Source organism: Musca vetustissima, unplaced genomic scaffold (assembly GCF_032173495.1).
Source record: "Musca vetustissima isolate MV318-11 ecotype Yass unplaced genomic scaffold, APGP_CSIRO_Mvet_v1 utg162355, whole genome shotgun sequence".
NCBI classification, from domain to species: Eukaryota; Metazoa; Arthropoda; class Insecta; order Diptera; family Muscidae; genus Musca; species Musca vetustissima.
Window position 1 is genome coordinate 14,910 of NW_026881981.1, and position 17,423 is coordinate 32,332.

Below are 17,423 nucleotides of genomic sequence, written 5' to 3' on the forward strand. Positions count from 1 at the left end.
TAAATTAATCAGACAATAAACTGTACGACATAAAAGCATCTACCATACAAATTAAACACTAACACCATTTTACGAGTGTTGCATGGAATTATAATTTCATATGACACATGTCAAACATTAGCCATTTGCGGGGAAAAAATAAACAATTAAGTTGATACATTTAGCGGGAGAAACAATTTTTTTTAACATCAGTAAACATCATATAAATTGAAGAATTTGCAACACCCACATAATGCACAACAACCAGTGGGGTTTGGGGAAAGTTCTGGGGCTACCGGCGGTAGACCATCACATTCCTTTTGGTATGGTTTTACTAAAAGAAGCGAAAAAGGAAAAACAATTGCACAATGTACAAAATGTAAACAATTTATTCGCAACACATCAATGCATAGGATGCAATCTCATCGGTAAGTTTTCTATTTCACAATATTATTTGTAATAGAAAATTAACTATATTTTTTTTTTTAGGAATAAATGCAGGATTGGCCAACATGTCGAAGGAAATGATGCTGAAGTTTCAGAACCAGATGTAGATATTCTAAAATATATAAAAAATACACTTTGAGAATAGTAAATATATGTTTTTATTTTTAGCCATCGTCAAACAAACAAACAAAAATTAAATTTTTTTTCTTAAAATAAATACGGCGGATAAAGCTAAGCTTGACATTCGAGTCGCTAGATTTTTCTTCGCCTGCAACGTTCCTTTTGTTGCTGCTAGTAATAAATACTTTAAAGAATTTTGCAAGGAAATGCAACCCTTATATAAAGCAGGATCACAGTTGGATGCAGTGCACCTGGAGCAAATAGAGTTAAACGCCAAATTTTTAAAATAGGGTGCATATTCTGTGATGCTCATTGGTGGATGGATAAAAATGTAGCAGCGTTATTACATAATTGTGACCATCGAATTTTTCTGGAATCCAACGTTTTTCCAACATGAGGGAAACTTCAGAAAAGCTGACTGAAATGGTGAAAAAGCTGTAATTTTAGCCAAAGATCGTTATAAACTAGAAGTTTTCGCTGTAGTAACAGACAATGCAGCAAATATGGTATCAATGGGTCGAAATGTTGGACTAATTCAAACAACGTGCAATGCCCACATCTGTCCAAGGATATAATTTGAAATTTCGGTATAAGTCTAGAATTAAATTATCTTTGTGCACCTGCAAACAATCAAAAAAGATCTACAAGACTATTTTCTCAACAAAATGAAGGAGGACGTTCCCGAAAATGCTTCAATCCTTGGAAAAGTGAATAAAATTATTAATGAATTTAAAAAAGTTAATCTTGAAAAGAAAATATTAAGCTTGGAGGATCAAAAGCAAAACTACCTTGTTCAACAAGATGGTGCGGTGAAAGAGATGGCCTTTTTTGGTTGATAAATAATATTTCCAGAATGAAGCAAATAGCTGCAGAAACTAACGCCGATGGAAAACCATTTGTCAAACCGTCTATAAGCGAACTTCTCTTCAAAGAGGACTTTATTAAATCCGTGAAAGAGCTTTTGGATCTGTAGCTGATCTGTAGATGTACTCATTAAAAATTGCCAAAAATCGGAGTATTCTATAGCGGATGCAACAGAAGAATGGATAAAATTGCTCGGTGCAGCAAAGCCAGAGTTGTATGAAGTGGCTGCAGAAAGATGTAAAACTAGTAATGTATTCAATAAATATAACCTAGCAGCAAATGTATTACACCCATTATATAAAGGGGCAAGACTAGAGCCAAGGCAAATTGAAAAAGTGGAAGACTTTTTATTAGAAAGCCTTGACGAAGACGAATAGCAATCATTTTCAGACTACAAAAAAGCAACAGGATTTTTCGCCCTGCTCTCGGAAAAAACAAAATAAGCCGACATTGTTCTGGGATATGGCTAGAAGCAGACACACATCATTAGCAGTATTTGCTCAAAAAGTCTAAAAAGTTGCTAGATGTTTATTTTTCATTAAAAATAATGAAAATAAGGAGATGTTTGTTTATAACGACGACAGTGATTCTAGCGAAAATTAAAGTTATTTTTTGTACTTTATTAAATCTGTAATAAAAAACAACATAATTTGTATTTGCAATAATATGACCTGTATAATATAAAATGTATATAATGCAAAACAATTACATTTAAAAAAAAAATGATATACATTATTTTATGTTTTGTTTAAATAAAATAATATCTCAAAAGTAATCATGAAAATAGTTTCATTTTTAATAAAAAAAATGATTTTCAATTCGGGTTTTAATTCTGTAAAAAACCCCGTTTTTACTATTTACATTTTTTTTACTATTTACATTTCTGACGTATGTAATATACGTCAGAAATGTATGTCATATACGTCATAATGTCCGACAGGTCATCTATGATGAGAATGCCCCAGCTCAAAAGGCATATAAAAGCGAGCCTACTGATGGTTCCCGTAGAAGATGGAAAGATCAAGTAGGGAACAACATCATGGAACGTGGTCTTTCAAATTGGAGGAGATGCGCACAAGACCGACAGGCTTGGAAATCTTTTTCGGCTTATGGAACAACCGTTCTGTTCAAATCGGATAGTCCATTCGATGGACCAAAAGAAATATTACAATGTGCAAATTTGGCATCTAAACAGACATTTCATACCCTTGTTATTGGAATAACAAATTTTAATTTAACTCGCATGCACTGTTCGCATGATATTATGAAATTATTTTTCACAATATATATGGATATGCATTTTCATTCAAACTTTGCACAACTTACCAAATTTAGATCATGCGGTAGTCCATGATCTTCCACAAAGTTTAATAAAAATGTGAAAATAACAGGCAAAAGGAAACGAGATAGACACATTGTTCTTTTTGAGAATATGCATAGAATCACTTTCTTAGTCGTTTTAGGCATGTCCGTCCGTCCATCTGTCTGTCTGTCCATGTTAAACTGTAAACAAAGTACAGGTCGCATCCATTATTCGAATTGAATGAAATTTGGCACAGCTCATTTATTTGGCACAAGGACGAATCCTGTTGAAATTGAGAAAAATCGGTTCATCGGTTAGATATAGCTCCCATACATATAATCGTCCGATTTAAGGCAAATGGTGCAACAAGTCCCAAAATATATTTCGATTTGCACGAAATTTGGCACAGCGTACTGAATTGAGCCTAGAAAGATGTGTGCTAAGTTTCGTGAAGATGTGTGCTATGTTTCGTGAAGATCCGTTCTGATATAGATATAGCTCCCATATAGTTTTTCGTCCGATTTTACATATATGGTGCACCAAACTCCTAATGGACAGCTTATCAAATTGAGACTTGAACGACGTTATTGGGTTTTGTTGAAATTTATGCATATTCAGGCATAGCTTCCATATGTATTTCGAACGAATGTCTGATTGAAATTCAATTTTTAACAGTGCGGCGTACCGAATAGCGTTTATCAATTTTGCTACAAATCGTTTTCCATAAATGTACCCTATGGTATGCGGACGATATTGTGCGATATGTGGGTGTATCTGTTGTGGATCAAGAGATATGGGCATTAGAACCCCACAAAAGCAAGGCAATTCTTTCGAAGTAATTTCTTTGGGAAATTCAGTAAAATCTCGATAATCCGGACCTCGCTAATCCGGTTTATTCGGTAATCTGGACTGCATTTCACAAATCATATAATCTGTCCGTTTGTCTTTATCTGATTATACAATCCGGATTTACAAGATACATTATTTTTCATGAGCTTTTTTGTATAAGAATCGTAGCATGGCACGAACCTACATTTAGAATTATGAACAATGAATGTTTTGCTTATCAGTGTAGTATTTTTTCATGATGCCGTCTGTAAAGATGTCATATACAACTTTTTACTTATTTTAATAAAAAAATTTACCTTTTTATATTTAAAGCTACTCAAGTAAGCGGGATTTTATTTACTTACTTTCTTAGCTGGCTTGTGACAAAACTTTCGTCCCATAAGCCGATTTTAAACAAAATTTCCAGGCATGTCGGTCTTTTGAGCAGTTTTTCCAATTTTATTGGGCAATGTTGTCTTCCACTTGATCTTTCCATCTTATTCGTGGCCTTCCCCTTCTGCGTGAACCATCAGCTGGTTCGCTTTTATATGATTTTTGGGCTGGGGCATCTTCATCCATTCTCACAACATGACCTAGCCAACGTATTCGCTGCAGCTCAATATGTCTAACAATGATGATGTCCGAGAATAGCTGCTACAACTCATGGTTCATTCGATATCGATATTCACCGTTAACGCAGATCGGCCCATACATCTTTCGGAGGATTTTTCTCTCAAACACTCCAAGTGGTGCATCATCTGCTTGAGTAAGTACCCATGCTTCAGATCCGTATAACAGCACGGGTAATATCAGCGTCATGTAGATTGTGAGTTTGGTCTGGCGGGAGGTGGCCTTGCTTTTTTGGTTGCTTGCTCAGACCATTGTAGCTGATGTCATTCGTTTTATTTATGGTGGTACCAAGGTATATAAAATCTTTGACTACCTCGAAGCTGTAGTTCTCACGTTCAGATTGGTCTTCTCGCCATTTACTGCTAGACTTACTTTAGTAGACTCCTCCTCAATTTGTTCAAAGGTGGCTGTTAGCGCTCTCAATGTTCGACCGATTATGTCGATGTCATCGGCGTAGGCGAGTAACATGTGTTGTTTGGTGTATAGAATGCCATTTCTGCTCACTTTTTCCTTTCATGTCATCTTTCCCAGCAAAAAGTTCAGACGACAAACTGTCACCTTGTCTAAATCTTCTTTCGGTATTAAAGCTCGGAGCCCTTTTCAACTTTAACTGCTGATCTTGTGCCAGTTAAATTAATTTTGCAGAAATGCCAAACGCAAACATGGCTTTATACACCTCTGAACAGATAGGGCTGTCGAATGCGGCTTTATAGTCGACGAATAGAAGGAATGTGTCGATGTGTTGGAATGTGTCGATGGCCCAGAGTGAAAATCTGGTCAATGGTCAATGTCATTGACCATTGACTCCATCGTTCATCGATGGGAAGGAGACATATTCCTCTATAGTTGGCACATATCGTATTGTCCCCTTTTTTGTGCACGGGACGCAGGATGCTGAGGTTCCAATCATTGGGCATGCATTCCTCTAGCCAAATTGTACTAATCAGCTGGTGCATGCTCCTGACCAGCATCTTACCACCTGTCTTGAATAGTTCGGCTGGTAACCCATAGGTTCCTGCTGGTTTATTGTTCTTGAGCCGATTGATTGCTTTTATGGCCTGTTTCTGGGGTATCTTCTTCATCGCTACTATTTGATAACCGAAGTTTTTTAAAATACTCCTTCCATATCCTGAACACGCTGTCTGTATCTGTCACCAGGTTTCCATCTTCATTTCTTCAGGAGGATGTGCCTGCAACAAAGCCGTCGATCTGTTGTTTTACTCGTTAGCAAAATTTCGTTTCTCCTCTCTCCTTTTCTCCCGATAATTCTCCCTCGCATTATATGCTGTTACTGTCCGCATGGTTGTCCCATACGCTGCGTTTTTCATATCAGTAGCATTACGACACTCCTGATCGTACCACGGATTTCTTGATGGTGGTCTTTGGTACGCAAGTGTGGCTTTTGCTGCAGTTTGTAGGAAGTGAGCAATTCTCTGCCACTGTGCTTCTATATTATTATCGGGAAGAGGAGAGCTTTCATCAAGCAGTTGGGTAAGTTGAGCGGAGTAGACTTCTGCAATCAGTTGCATTTGCAGCATTTCGACGTCGAGTTTCCGTGTTACATTAGATCGCACCTTTGCTGCTACATTAAGAGAGTGCGAACCTTGGCTGCATGGCAGTTAAATCATCTGATTTACTTACGCCAGTTCCTTTCCATCGCATTTCTGTAAGGTAATAATATCGGCTTTGTACTACTTGAGTACATCGCCGAAGGACCATACACCATAAGGTGGAGTGTACAGATGTTTGTAAAATTTAGAAATTGAAGTTTATGAGCGAGTCTTGTTTCTATTTTTGGCTTCTAAAGTTTCGGTGGATACAAGTTTATTAATAATTGAATTCGTGGAAAATAAATTTAAATGCACATATAAGCTTGACTTTCGGATTTAATTTAATGTTTTTCAATATATTTAGAAAACTTCCATACAATGGTACCCAAATATTATGTTAGCTTTTTATACCATCCAAGATTTAAGACAGAACTTTGATATTTGCACATAATTTCTACTACTCATAACACATTTGGTATTGAAAATGTTGAATTTTGGATTACTTTTTAGGGTACCCCCAATATTAAAGAGGATTGCTTCTAATTTAATATTATGTATACTTATTGAGCAGAAAATCTCCCTGATTAAAATTATCATGGCCGTAATTTTATATTCCGCCAAGGTTCCAAATATCCCCCATTTAACAATATTCCAAATTTGTCGAAGCTGTGGGGCAAGTTTTTAAATCTAATCGGCTATAATTTGGCATTTGATTGTTTTATTTGGTAGAATGAATCCTATTAAATTATCAATATTGGCCCACTCTTTAAGATAGCTCCCATATAACGGTACCCACAATGTTCGGTATTTTGGGGAGTTTGGTCCACTGTTTCCACCAAACTTCGATTACTATTTTGGATGATCCAAATCTCTTTACCAAAAATGATCAATATTGGTCCATGTTTCCGTATAACTGTATAGTCCATAGTTCGGTACTTTCTCATGTGGTGTAAAATTTTCCTACCAAAATTTAGAATATACAGGTCCCGCTCCATTTTCGGTATTTTTAAGATTTTGACCGACTTCTCTCATAGAGTTGCCCTAACATACATATTTGGCCCCATACATATTTCCGACATTATATAAATACAACCGCTTATAAAAAAATTCTAATTTTAAAGATTTTGAAGGTACTGGTTTTATTTATTAAAGTATAATCGATTAACTCCACTATTTGTATAGTCTCAACTTTTCATATCCTCCACCATAAGTTGGAGTGTATATTAAATTTGCCATATATCCATATACATATATATGTTAATTTACCTCGATTTACCATACAAAATTAAATACTAAATCAAGATTATTTCTCATAAAACCTACTTTTGGACGAAAAAATAATTACTTCTCCTTAAAGTATACTACAAAATACATTAGAATTCTAAATAGTTCCCTACCAAAAATATGACAGCTATGAGCAATTGGGATATTTTAATTTATAATAAATATTACGACAATTTGTAGGGACCTCCCCCATTATCGATTTTAAATTTTCACGATTGGGCTGGTAAATGAATACCAATGCATGTTAAGGTTTATAAGGAAGGAAGTTATTCAATGATTGGCTTTATCCTAGTTCATATGATAGCTATACACTCCCAGAGAAACGTGTCAAAATTTGGAACCGATTGGATTATTAGTTTTTGAGTTATCGTGCCCGCCATTCGTAAAAACACTGCTTCGAGAAAAATTCGTTTAAAGTTTGAGAATCACTCTTGCCGTCACTTGATGCTGACACAATAAATCGACTGTAACTTCAAGAGTTCTTAACATTTTCACTTGAAATTTTATAGGGACATTCTTGATTCGAAAAAATCACAAAACCAAATTACGTTTTTGGACAACGAGAATGGGGCTCCCCTTAATACAACAAATGTTTTTATGCATTTTGAACTTATGGGCAGCAATTCCTACCAAAATTATAAAAGTATTAACTGCAAATTTTCACAGAAATTATGAAACCTGTGATATGGGTATGTATACGAAAATAAATAACTGCTGATAAATCAATGTTCTAGTTCAATGTTAAATTTGTCTTTCCTTTTATACTCTCCACCATAGCAGCAATTTTTCGTAATATTAAAATACGTTTTTTTAATAAAATATTCTTCGAAAAATATGTTGGTAAACATGAATTTCAATACTCGAGTTCAGAATTTTTACTATATAAAAAAATACTTTGGCAAAAGGTTTCTATTTCGTATATATATTGTTTTTTTGTGAAATTGATTGATTGATGTTGAAAAATCGATCTTAGTTTTGTGCTACGGGTCTAATAGTTCAACCGGTCACAGTTTAGTTAAACAAACATTTTTAGAAAATACTTCAGATAGTTTCGATGCGCCCTTTCTTGTGGCATCAGTCATTCAAATAAATGGAAATTCAAATTATAAAATTACAGCCAACTTGCTTGAAAAACATGCCCAAACCCTCCTTAATATCGAAATATGAAGACTACTCCTTAACAAAATTGGCCCATATTTATAGTTTGGGGTAGGAAGATATGCTTCCCAATTACATTCTAAAATACATAAAATCAGCCAATTCGGTTAAAAAACCTACACAAAAGCCTAAAAATTCTGAATAATGGGGTATTCCATTATATGGGCGCTTCCAGAAAAACTAATCCAATATTGATTGTTTTCGGTACGGAGATCTTCTATACAAATAGAACCCAAAATTCAAAATTATAGCCAATTCGATTGAAAACAAATCCACATGCAGGGGGCGTGGTCTATCATTATAATTCTACACAAATTTGGTGAGGCTTGCTTATCGGGAAATATGTACAGTTTTGTTGTCATTTTAAAGGTAACTTCATAATGCCTCTCTCGTAGAAGTCCTGCTCTCTATTTGAAAAAAAACTCTAGTAGTCGATTTTCATAATCCTCCCTATATACCAATTTTTTATCATTAAAGAAATTTTGCAATCGATTGTTGCCAAGTCCGACTGTATGGTGGATGCATCAAAAATTCTCAACCAAGCTCCCGAAGTTTCTGGCGAGTCACTATAGATCTGTGTGGCCTAGAGTTGCCGTGGTGGAACACGACACCACTCCAGTTGGCCAATTTTGGCCGTTTCTGGTCAATTGCTATCTTCAAACGGTCCAGTTGTTGACACTAGAGATCAGAATTTAGCGTTTGGTCATTTGGAACCAACTCATAATAATTAATCCTCTTCCAGTCCCACCAAATGCATAGCAGAATGTTCTTCCAGTTAGTCCTGGTTTGGCCACCGTTTTAGGTGCTTCACCGCTCTTTGACCACGATCGTTTTCGCACAGAGTTATCGTATGTGATCCATTTCACATCTCCAGTCACCATCAGTTTAAGAAATGGGTCTATCTCATTTCGTTTGGTCAAGACTTCGCAGATGGAAATTCGATCCATCCTTTTTTCTGTTAATTGGTATGCCACTTAAACATCGAGCTTCTTTGTCAATCCAGCTTTGTGTAAATGGTTTAAAACTGTTTAATTTTTACCTCTTGGGCGATGTCCGATTTTATCGACATTTTTGACGAAAAAATAATGGATTTCTTTTTCCTCAACCTAATATTTTATGCCGCAAAAATAGCGATTTCAGCCATAGTGCATATTAGGGCGATTTTCTAAACTCGAAATTGTCAGTTCATACCCTACAATGTATGGAATTCGAAGAAGATGCATCCATCTGTTTTAATCATTCTATCTTCATTCTATTCTATCTTAGACATAACTCCTAATATAATGATAATTCCTACACGAAGTAATCAATATTGGACCCGCTTTATGTATAGCCTCCAGGGAAAAGATACTACGGGTCTATCTTCTTTCCTAGAGATTGATATGAACAAATATACAATGAACAAATATACAAATGTAATCCATACCCTGCTTCGTAGATATATACAAACAATATCACCCCATTATTATCAATTCAAAATATTTAGTATCATCTTTGCCACCGTAAAGCTATTAAATGTGGTCATAAAATGGTTGCCTTCGTTCTGCTACTGCATCACAGTTGAATGAAATCAAAACACAGCAAAAAATGTCATACGTTTTTAATTTGTTTACATATCCATATATATATTTACATATTTATTATTCCAACAAAACAAACATAAATATATATGAAGTTTTTATTTTATTTATTTTCAGTTAAGTTAATTACAATAATACAATGGAAAGTGGTTACAGGTGCGAAAAAAAGAAACGTATAAAATGTGACATCATTGTGGTTGTTGTCATCCATCCCTTGTCACAATTTGTCACGGTTTCTGATGTTGCCATAAAAAATAATCTTTGAACATTTGAATTTTGGTTCAAATCGTTAGCAGAACTGTGTGGCCATTTTCAACTCTCCTCGCGGCCAGTATAATTCATTCTGACGATGACAACTATGTTTGTCATAGAACAAGTGAGATTTCTAAATTAGTTTTAGTAATTTTTTGTTGATTTTAAAGCTTTAACAACACATAATTATTTCCAAATGGGTGGTTTTCTATGCGGCAGCGGCTTTGATGGTTTGCGACCCTGTCAGAAAGCCTTCTTACATGACGTACAATGCATGTGCAGGGATTCTCGACTGGCCATCGACACCATTGGTTCGTGGGCATATGTTCTGATTTCAACCGCATCTTCGACAAAGACAATTTCCAGAATATCTTTAACGCGCAACCAATCCAGGCGATCAATGCCACAACCCAAGCGTGGTATGGCCAATTTGGTGACACCATTTTTACGCTATTGAATGAAAAAAAAAACAAATTATTATAAATTTGAATATTATTATTTTAGATTGTGTAATTTGTTCACCATATGATCTCGCGCAGCAATTAGAGCATAAAACAATGCCACATATGTTCCACGTTCATGATTCCGCTCTTTGGTCACCAAGTTGTAAACATAACGATTTTGATCTTTCAACACGGCCACATTGCCGGTATGCTTATCCTGTCGCAGTTGCTCTGTAACACGGGTATTTTTGCAATTGAATTGGACACCAATACCCGGACACATGGCAAAATCTGCACTAATCGTGTGTACCACTGCACAATTGTCCGGCGCTGAAACATTGCTTCCACGCTGTTCTGTGAAACGACATCTCGGAACGGTTAACTATAAATTTCGATGGTGAATATTAGTATAATTATATATGCAGATTCTGAGAAAACCTACCTTTTCGGGACGATAATTGCAAATCATAATTTCGGTATTGTATTCACGACCGAAAATTGCCAAGATCATCTTTTTTATTTTCGGCCATTCCAAGCCATCACTGCCACAACATATACGGGGCATTGCAACTTTGTGAACTCCATGACTTTGCTGAAAATAATAAGGAAAAAATATTGAATAAAAAGGTTATGCAAATACAATAGTCGGGCGAACCGACCATATGATACTCCACTACGCAGAGAAATTAAATTTCAATAGATCTAAAATATGATGAGACAAATGTTTAAAAATGGTATATATGGACCATAGTTTTGGTATTGCCTCCATATCACGGAACTCAAATATTGATTATTTCGGACTCCTTCTCCAACCGAATTGGATCTAATTTTCATGTTTAAGACAATATCCCATATTTAAAAGTAGTCTACATACAAATAGCTGTCGGGTAGGCTCCAATTATCCGGAACTTCGGAGCGGCAAAGGCCCCATATAAATGTCCCAATCGATTTTATGTATATTGAGTGTCCACCTCATGGTGGAGGGTATAAAAGTGACACCCGGCCAAACGACGTTTTCAAATTCAACATGTCCTCAAGCCGAAGGAACTTAAATCCCGTATTACTTCTTAATGTTTCCTGTTGCCTTTTTAAACCCTACACACCGAAAGGAAACAAAATAGACCCATCATTGTTACTTTTGAGGAATCGATTTATGAATGCTCGTCCGTAAGTTTTCAATGTATTTTGATAAAAAAAAATTACAGGTCGTAATTATTGTCCAATCGCGATGAAATTTATAATAAATACTTCTTTGACACAAAGACGAACTCTATTGAAATTGATTCAGACAAAGTTATGATTCCAAAATATATTTTCGTTCGACTTTTCGTAAATTGTGTACCCAAAGCCTAACGTTTCTCCGATTAGCACGAAAGTTTGTACTGCATTGAACATAGATCAAAGAGAATCAGTTTGCATAAGGGGACCCCATTCAGGGTTTCAAAAATTGATTTTTTTTTTGGTATTTAATTCGAACCCACATTAATTCAAGAATGTCCCTATAAAATGTCAAGTGGAAATCTGAACAACTCTTGAAGATATAGCCGATCTTTACCGATCTTTACCGATTGGATTTATGATTCACCATAATGTGGAGTGTATATTAAATTTGTCATTTCGTTTACAACATCTCGAAATATTCACCGAAGACACAAAAAGTATATATATTCTTGATCAAAATAAAATTCTTTCTCGATTTATGCGTCTGTCTGCTGAAATCACGATAGAGACCGCAATATTTAAGATAGAGCTCTGAACAGACATTGCTAATACTCCCAGGATGTTTGGTATTGCATGTGATATGGGATATGTCGGATCACGATTAGCCCCCATATAACGGTATCAAGAAGTATTCGATATTTTGGGGATTTCGGACACATTTTTCAACCAAATTGGATGTAATTAGGTATTTTGGGTTCTCATTGTATAGCACATATCCGTACTAAAAACGATTAATATTGACCTAGGTTTCAGGGTAACCCCCATATAACGGTTCCCCAATATTCGGTATTTTGGATACGTTTTCGATCAAATTTTCAGTAAGTAAGCATTTTGGGTTCTCATTGGGTGTCAAATCCCACTACCAAAAGTTATTAATATTGACTCAAGTTTCAGAGTAACCCATACAGTATGGTACGCTCTCAATATTCGTTATTTTTGTGATTATGGGAATCTTTCTCAATCGAATTGGCTGTAATTTTTTATTTTGTGTTTTCATTGTGGATGTAGCCCCTATATAACAGTATTTTGTTATTAGCCCCCAATATTTGGTATATTTAAACACGCTTTTTAATCAAATTGGCTGTAATTTAGTATTTTGGATTCTCATTTTACATACACATATTCTTTAGGTAAATTAGACATATCATCTTTGGAGGACCATTCGAAGTTGTATCGGACGAAATTAACTGTATGAAGTACATAGATATTTGATCTAAATTAAAACCACCCATACACATACCAATCTGTAATTTATGAAGCATTGAATGTCAATCATCGAGCAAAATATGTATAAGACCTATATATAATTTTATCTCGACATAAACTCCAATACACGTTATTCTAGGTTCCATTTGGTATGTTGTGCACTAATTCATCCTAAGCGGAAAAACTTTACTTATTTGGTACATAATTTTGATGAAAACGGATGAAAATATATATGGATGCTGTATCTAAACCTGAAACGTCTACTGCTAAGCGAACAGACAAAGGCTCCTCCATTTGCATAAAATCGGGAAAAAAATATATTAGGGAGCTTAATCTACATCTGTACCGATTTCAACAACAAAATATCGTGCAAATTGAACAGGATCTATGGTGCACCATTTACATAAAATGGGACTAAAGTATATATGTGAGCTATATTTAAATCTGAACCGAAATAAAACTTAACTATAGAACAAATATAAAATCGGACGGAAATATATATGGATTATATATCTAAATCTGAACATATTTCAACAAGCATGATGCTCCATTTACATAAAATAGGACGAAGCTATATATGGGAGCTATATCTAAATCTGAATCGATTTTCTCCAATTTCAAAAGGGTTCGTACATGGGCCAAAAAGGTAGCATGTGTCAAATTTCATCCAAATCGGATCATAAATGCCACCCGTAATTTGTTCACAAAAATGCATGGACAGGCGGACGGTCCAAGTTTAGGTATATTGAGAATTTTTTGCACGTTTTTCAACCGAATTGGCTGTAATATGGCATTCAAATTCCACTATATATTGAGATATTGATGCCGACAAGTTCAAAAAGCTATCACTTGTTGTTGTTTTCAAAATACGCCAAGTACAATGTTAAAATTTGAACTTATTGCCTTTACATGTTAAGTGATATAAAGTATTTTGTTCACAAAAATTGAGTAAAAGCATAGATTCCAAACGCCATAACTCTTAAACTTGACCCATGGCGAATTTGAGCTTCGGGTTTCATAATATACTCGGCTTAGATCCTAATAGGGAAATTTTCATACCAGACCATGAGCTCCACAACCATTACATAGTGTAATCTATCGCCTATTACAGGTAACATGCTTCTCACATTTTAAAATGTGAAATTAATACTATTATTTTATACGTACATCCAATTGGACTTACCATATGATGTCTTAAACATATCAACGATGCTTCCACATTGGCATAACTGCTCTTGTGATACATGCTGTCTTTGGTCACCAGCAAATATATGAAACGGGCATGATCCTCCATGACGGCAACATTTCCACTGGTAATATATTGGCGACTGAGATTATCGTATTGGCCAAAAATCACTCCCACCTTCCATGCTAATTTACCCTTTTCGGCATAAAAATCGGCGGTGCTGCTAAAGGCCAACGAATACGTCTGTGGAATTTGGAAGATGTCAGCTTTCACTTCTGTTAACTTAAAGGCTGTCATGATGATGATGACGATGGCTCGTTAGCATTTCACACGTTCGTCAACAAATGTGGTTTTGTGCCTTCTTCGTCTTCTTCTTCTTTTTTCGGTCAAATAACAAATCCCGAAATTAAAAACAATGACGACAAAGATAATCACTTAATGATTTGCTATTATAATTTCGATTTGGTTTGCAGAGATGTTTTTGTTTCCGCTATGTTGGTGGTTATGAATCCAGCGTGTTTGATTGGTATTTGTTTCCTCTGTTTTAATCAGCTTAAAGTTTGGGGGCATCCAATATTGCCGCGATGTTGTTTTGAGTTCCTACTTCGCCGGTTATTAGACAATAGTTTGTATTTCCCCTATCTTCGTTAATAACTGATTTCGTGTTTGGGGGTTTCGCTGCTATTTGGCCTTATTAAAAATGCCGGTACACTGTTAGAATGATAAATAATATTTCTAGAAAGAAAGACAAAGAAAACAAAAACACACCAATCAAAATAACATAAAAATTGTTTTCGTTTAAATTTGCTGTTTCTCCATTAATGAACTTTAATTTTCGCAATTGCACCTTACAAAGAAATGAAAACCTCAAAACCAAACTAAAACGAAGCGAAACGACACACAAACAAAACCCAGCAGTCATCACCCTATTTTGGCACAGTTCATGCCAAAAAAACAAAACAATGTTTGTATGTATGTCAGTCGGCAAACCGGCAATAAACAGCGTCGTCATATCAATCAAAAGTCTTTCTGGCAGTGACAGTAACTTATGAATAATGTTGTTGTTATTATTTTTTTTTTCTCTTTTTACGTTGAATGCCTTAGCCATGGTTAATTAAAAAAATTTTACTATTTTCGATTGGAATGTAGAAATATTTCATGTTTATTGGTGACAATTCGTATGTTGATTAAAACAATATGGAGCAAGTGAAAATTTGATATGTTTTTTAGAGGGGGATTGAATGAAATAGTTGTAGTGTTTGAATGATGAAGTAAAATTTTTTCCACGTTGTAATATAGAAAGTAGATCAATTTTTTGCCCTACATACCTTCTGAAGGTGTATTGGATATATACTTTTGTTAGGGCAAATTTTTCAACTGAATTTCCCTACTGCACATTTTTCGGGATACCCAATATAATTCGATTTGACTACAATTTTTTGTTCTCATCGGATAGAAAATCGCCCTAATTGATTAATATTCGGATAATATTGATTAGCGGTATAGTAAATCCTCTACTAACCATAACCACTAAAGGTTCGTACCACATGTTAAAATATGATGGTATATACACTTTGATACGCCAAAAACATGCTTCATCGAAATATTTTCCCATGTTTGTCTGGACAAAATCCGTTTCAGACAATTTCGAATTGATTTACAAATGTCCGTCCGTCTGTCTGGCTGGTGCGAACGATAACACTCGAAGTGAGTAACCGATTTCAACCAAACTTTCCACATCGTAATATTTCTTCCTAGCATAGTTCAAGTTCGAAGATGGGGAATATTGGTCGATTCCTTGTGATACCTCCACCATAAAATGGTCAATATTGTGCAATGAAATATTTAATAATATCATGGGAACGAACTATCCGATTCGAACCAAACATTGTAAACTTTTGAGAGCAAGTAAGGTACATCCCCCATAAATTGTCGATATTTACAAATCCAATATTAGGCGAATGGAATGTCGGGTTTGACCCAAACTTTGCACAACCTAACCACAAGGACCCATATTTGAAAAAAATTGAAGCGAATTGAAAAACTGATTTGTGCGACCTGTAGCATTTATGATCCGATTTGGATAAAATTTGATTCAAATTTCTATTTCGTGCGATTTTTATGTAAATGGTGCACCAAACTCCCAATATTCGTCTGATTAAAGAAAAAATTTTGCAAAGCGTACTGAGTTAGGCCCACATAGACGTACGTGAAATTTTTTTGAAATCGGTCCAGATTTAGATATAGCTCTAATAAATAGTTTCGTCCGATTTTATATATATATATATATATATATATAGCTGCAATATATAGCTTCGTCCGATTCCGTCCGGGGAGCCTATGCTTGTTCGCTTTACATGAAATATTGCATATAGTATTGGATTAAAATCGAAAGTTGATGAAATCGGTTCAAGTTTAGATGTTGTTTAAGTATATATTTCCATCCGATGCCATCCAAATGGTGTAACTAAAAGTATTCCGATTGGGATGAATTTGTACCCAACGTACCAAATTGGAGCTAAAATAATCCTATTGGATTTTGTAAAATATATTCAGATGTAGATGCAGATATTTCCGTCTGAGTTCATCCAATTTGTGGACCAAATAATAAAGGTTTCTCCTAGCGAGATAAAATAGTGAACAGCGCAGCATACCAAATTATGTATGCCTCGGTTGTTCATTTCCAGGCCCAGATTTACATATAGCTCCCATACATAATTTAGCTCGACTTCATACACATGGTATGCCAAAGAATGCAAGTCCGCCCAATTGACATCCAATTTTGCATAGATTTCAAAATGGTATGTGTAATTCCGTCCGATTTCATTTCATTGAGTAAAATCGCTTGTTTTTATACCCTACACAACTATGTTGTCAGGGTATTATAGCTTTGTGCAGCCCCAAAAGTTTGTAACGCCGCGAAATATTGGTCCTAGACCCACCTTTAAGTATACCGATCGTCATATCTCGACTAGCTTAGTCGATCTAGACATGTGTGTCCGTCCGTCCGTCCGTCTGTCCATTATAATTTGTAAACACGATACAGGCCACAGTTTTGGACCAATCTTCACGAAATTTTGCATGTAGGATGGGTTCTGGCCAATGAAGACCCCTATTGTTTTTGGGAAAGATCGGTTAATATTTAGGGGATGAAATGGACCAAATACTAAATTTTTGTCGGTTTTTCTGGTCGCTCCAGAGGCCGCAATAATGGCCCGAACATCGTGAAATTTTGCATGGAGAAGGGGATCGTGCCAAAGAATAAGCATGCCTGTTTTGATAAAGATTGGTCAATATTTAGCGGGTCAAATGGACCCTGACTTTTGTGTGAAAAATGACAAAATTTGTATTCTATAGCGTATATATTTACCA

At 35.3% G+C, this 17,423-nt stretch overlaps 1 protein-coding gene and 1 pseudogene across 1 annotated transcript; one reads left to right on the forward strand and one right to left on the reverse strand.

Moving 5' to 3' along the window:
• Nucleotides 1-232: 232 nt before the first annotated feature.
• On the forward strand, nt 233-1,787 carry LOC133328080 (uncharacterized; annotated as a pseudogene).
• Nucleotides 1,788-10,157: 8,370 nt separating this feature from the next.
• LOC133328082 (uncharacterized) lies at nt 10,158-14,397 on the reverse strand. The gene is made up of 4 exons (XM_061536628.1): nt 14,049-14,397; nt 10,881-11,030; nt 10,518-10,820; nt 10,158-10,445 (listed from the first exon to the last, which is right to left on the reverse strand). The coding sequence occupies exons 1-4, from the start codon at nt 14,346-14,348 to the stop codon at nt 10,239-10,241; spliced, it is 960 nt and encodes a 319-aa protein (XP_061392612.1). The 5' UTR covers nt 14,349-14,397; the 3' UTR covers nt 10,158-10,238.
• Nucleotides 14,398-17,423: the final 3,026 nt, after the last annotated feature.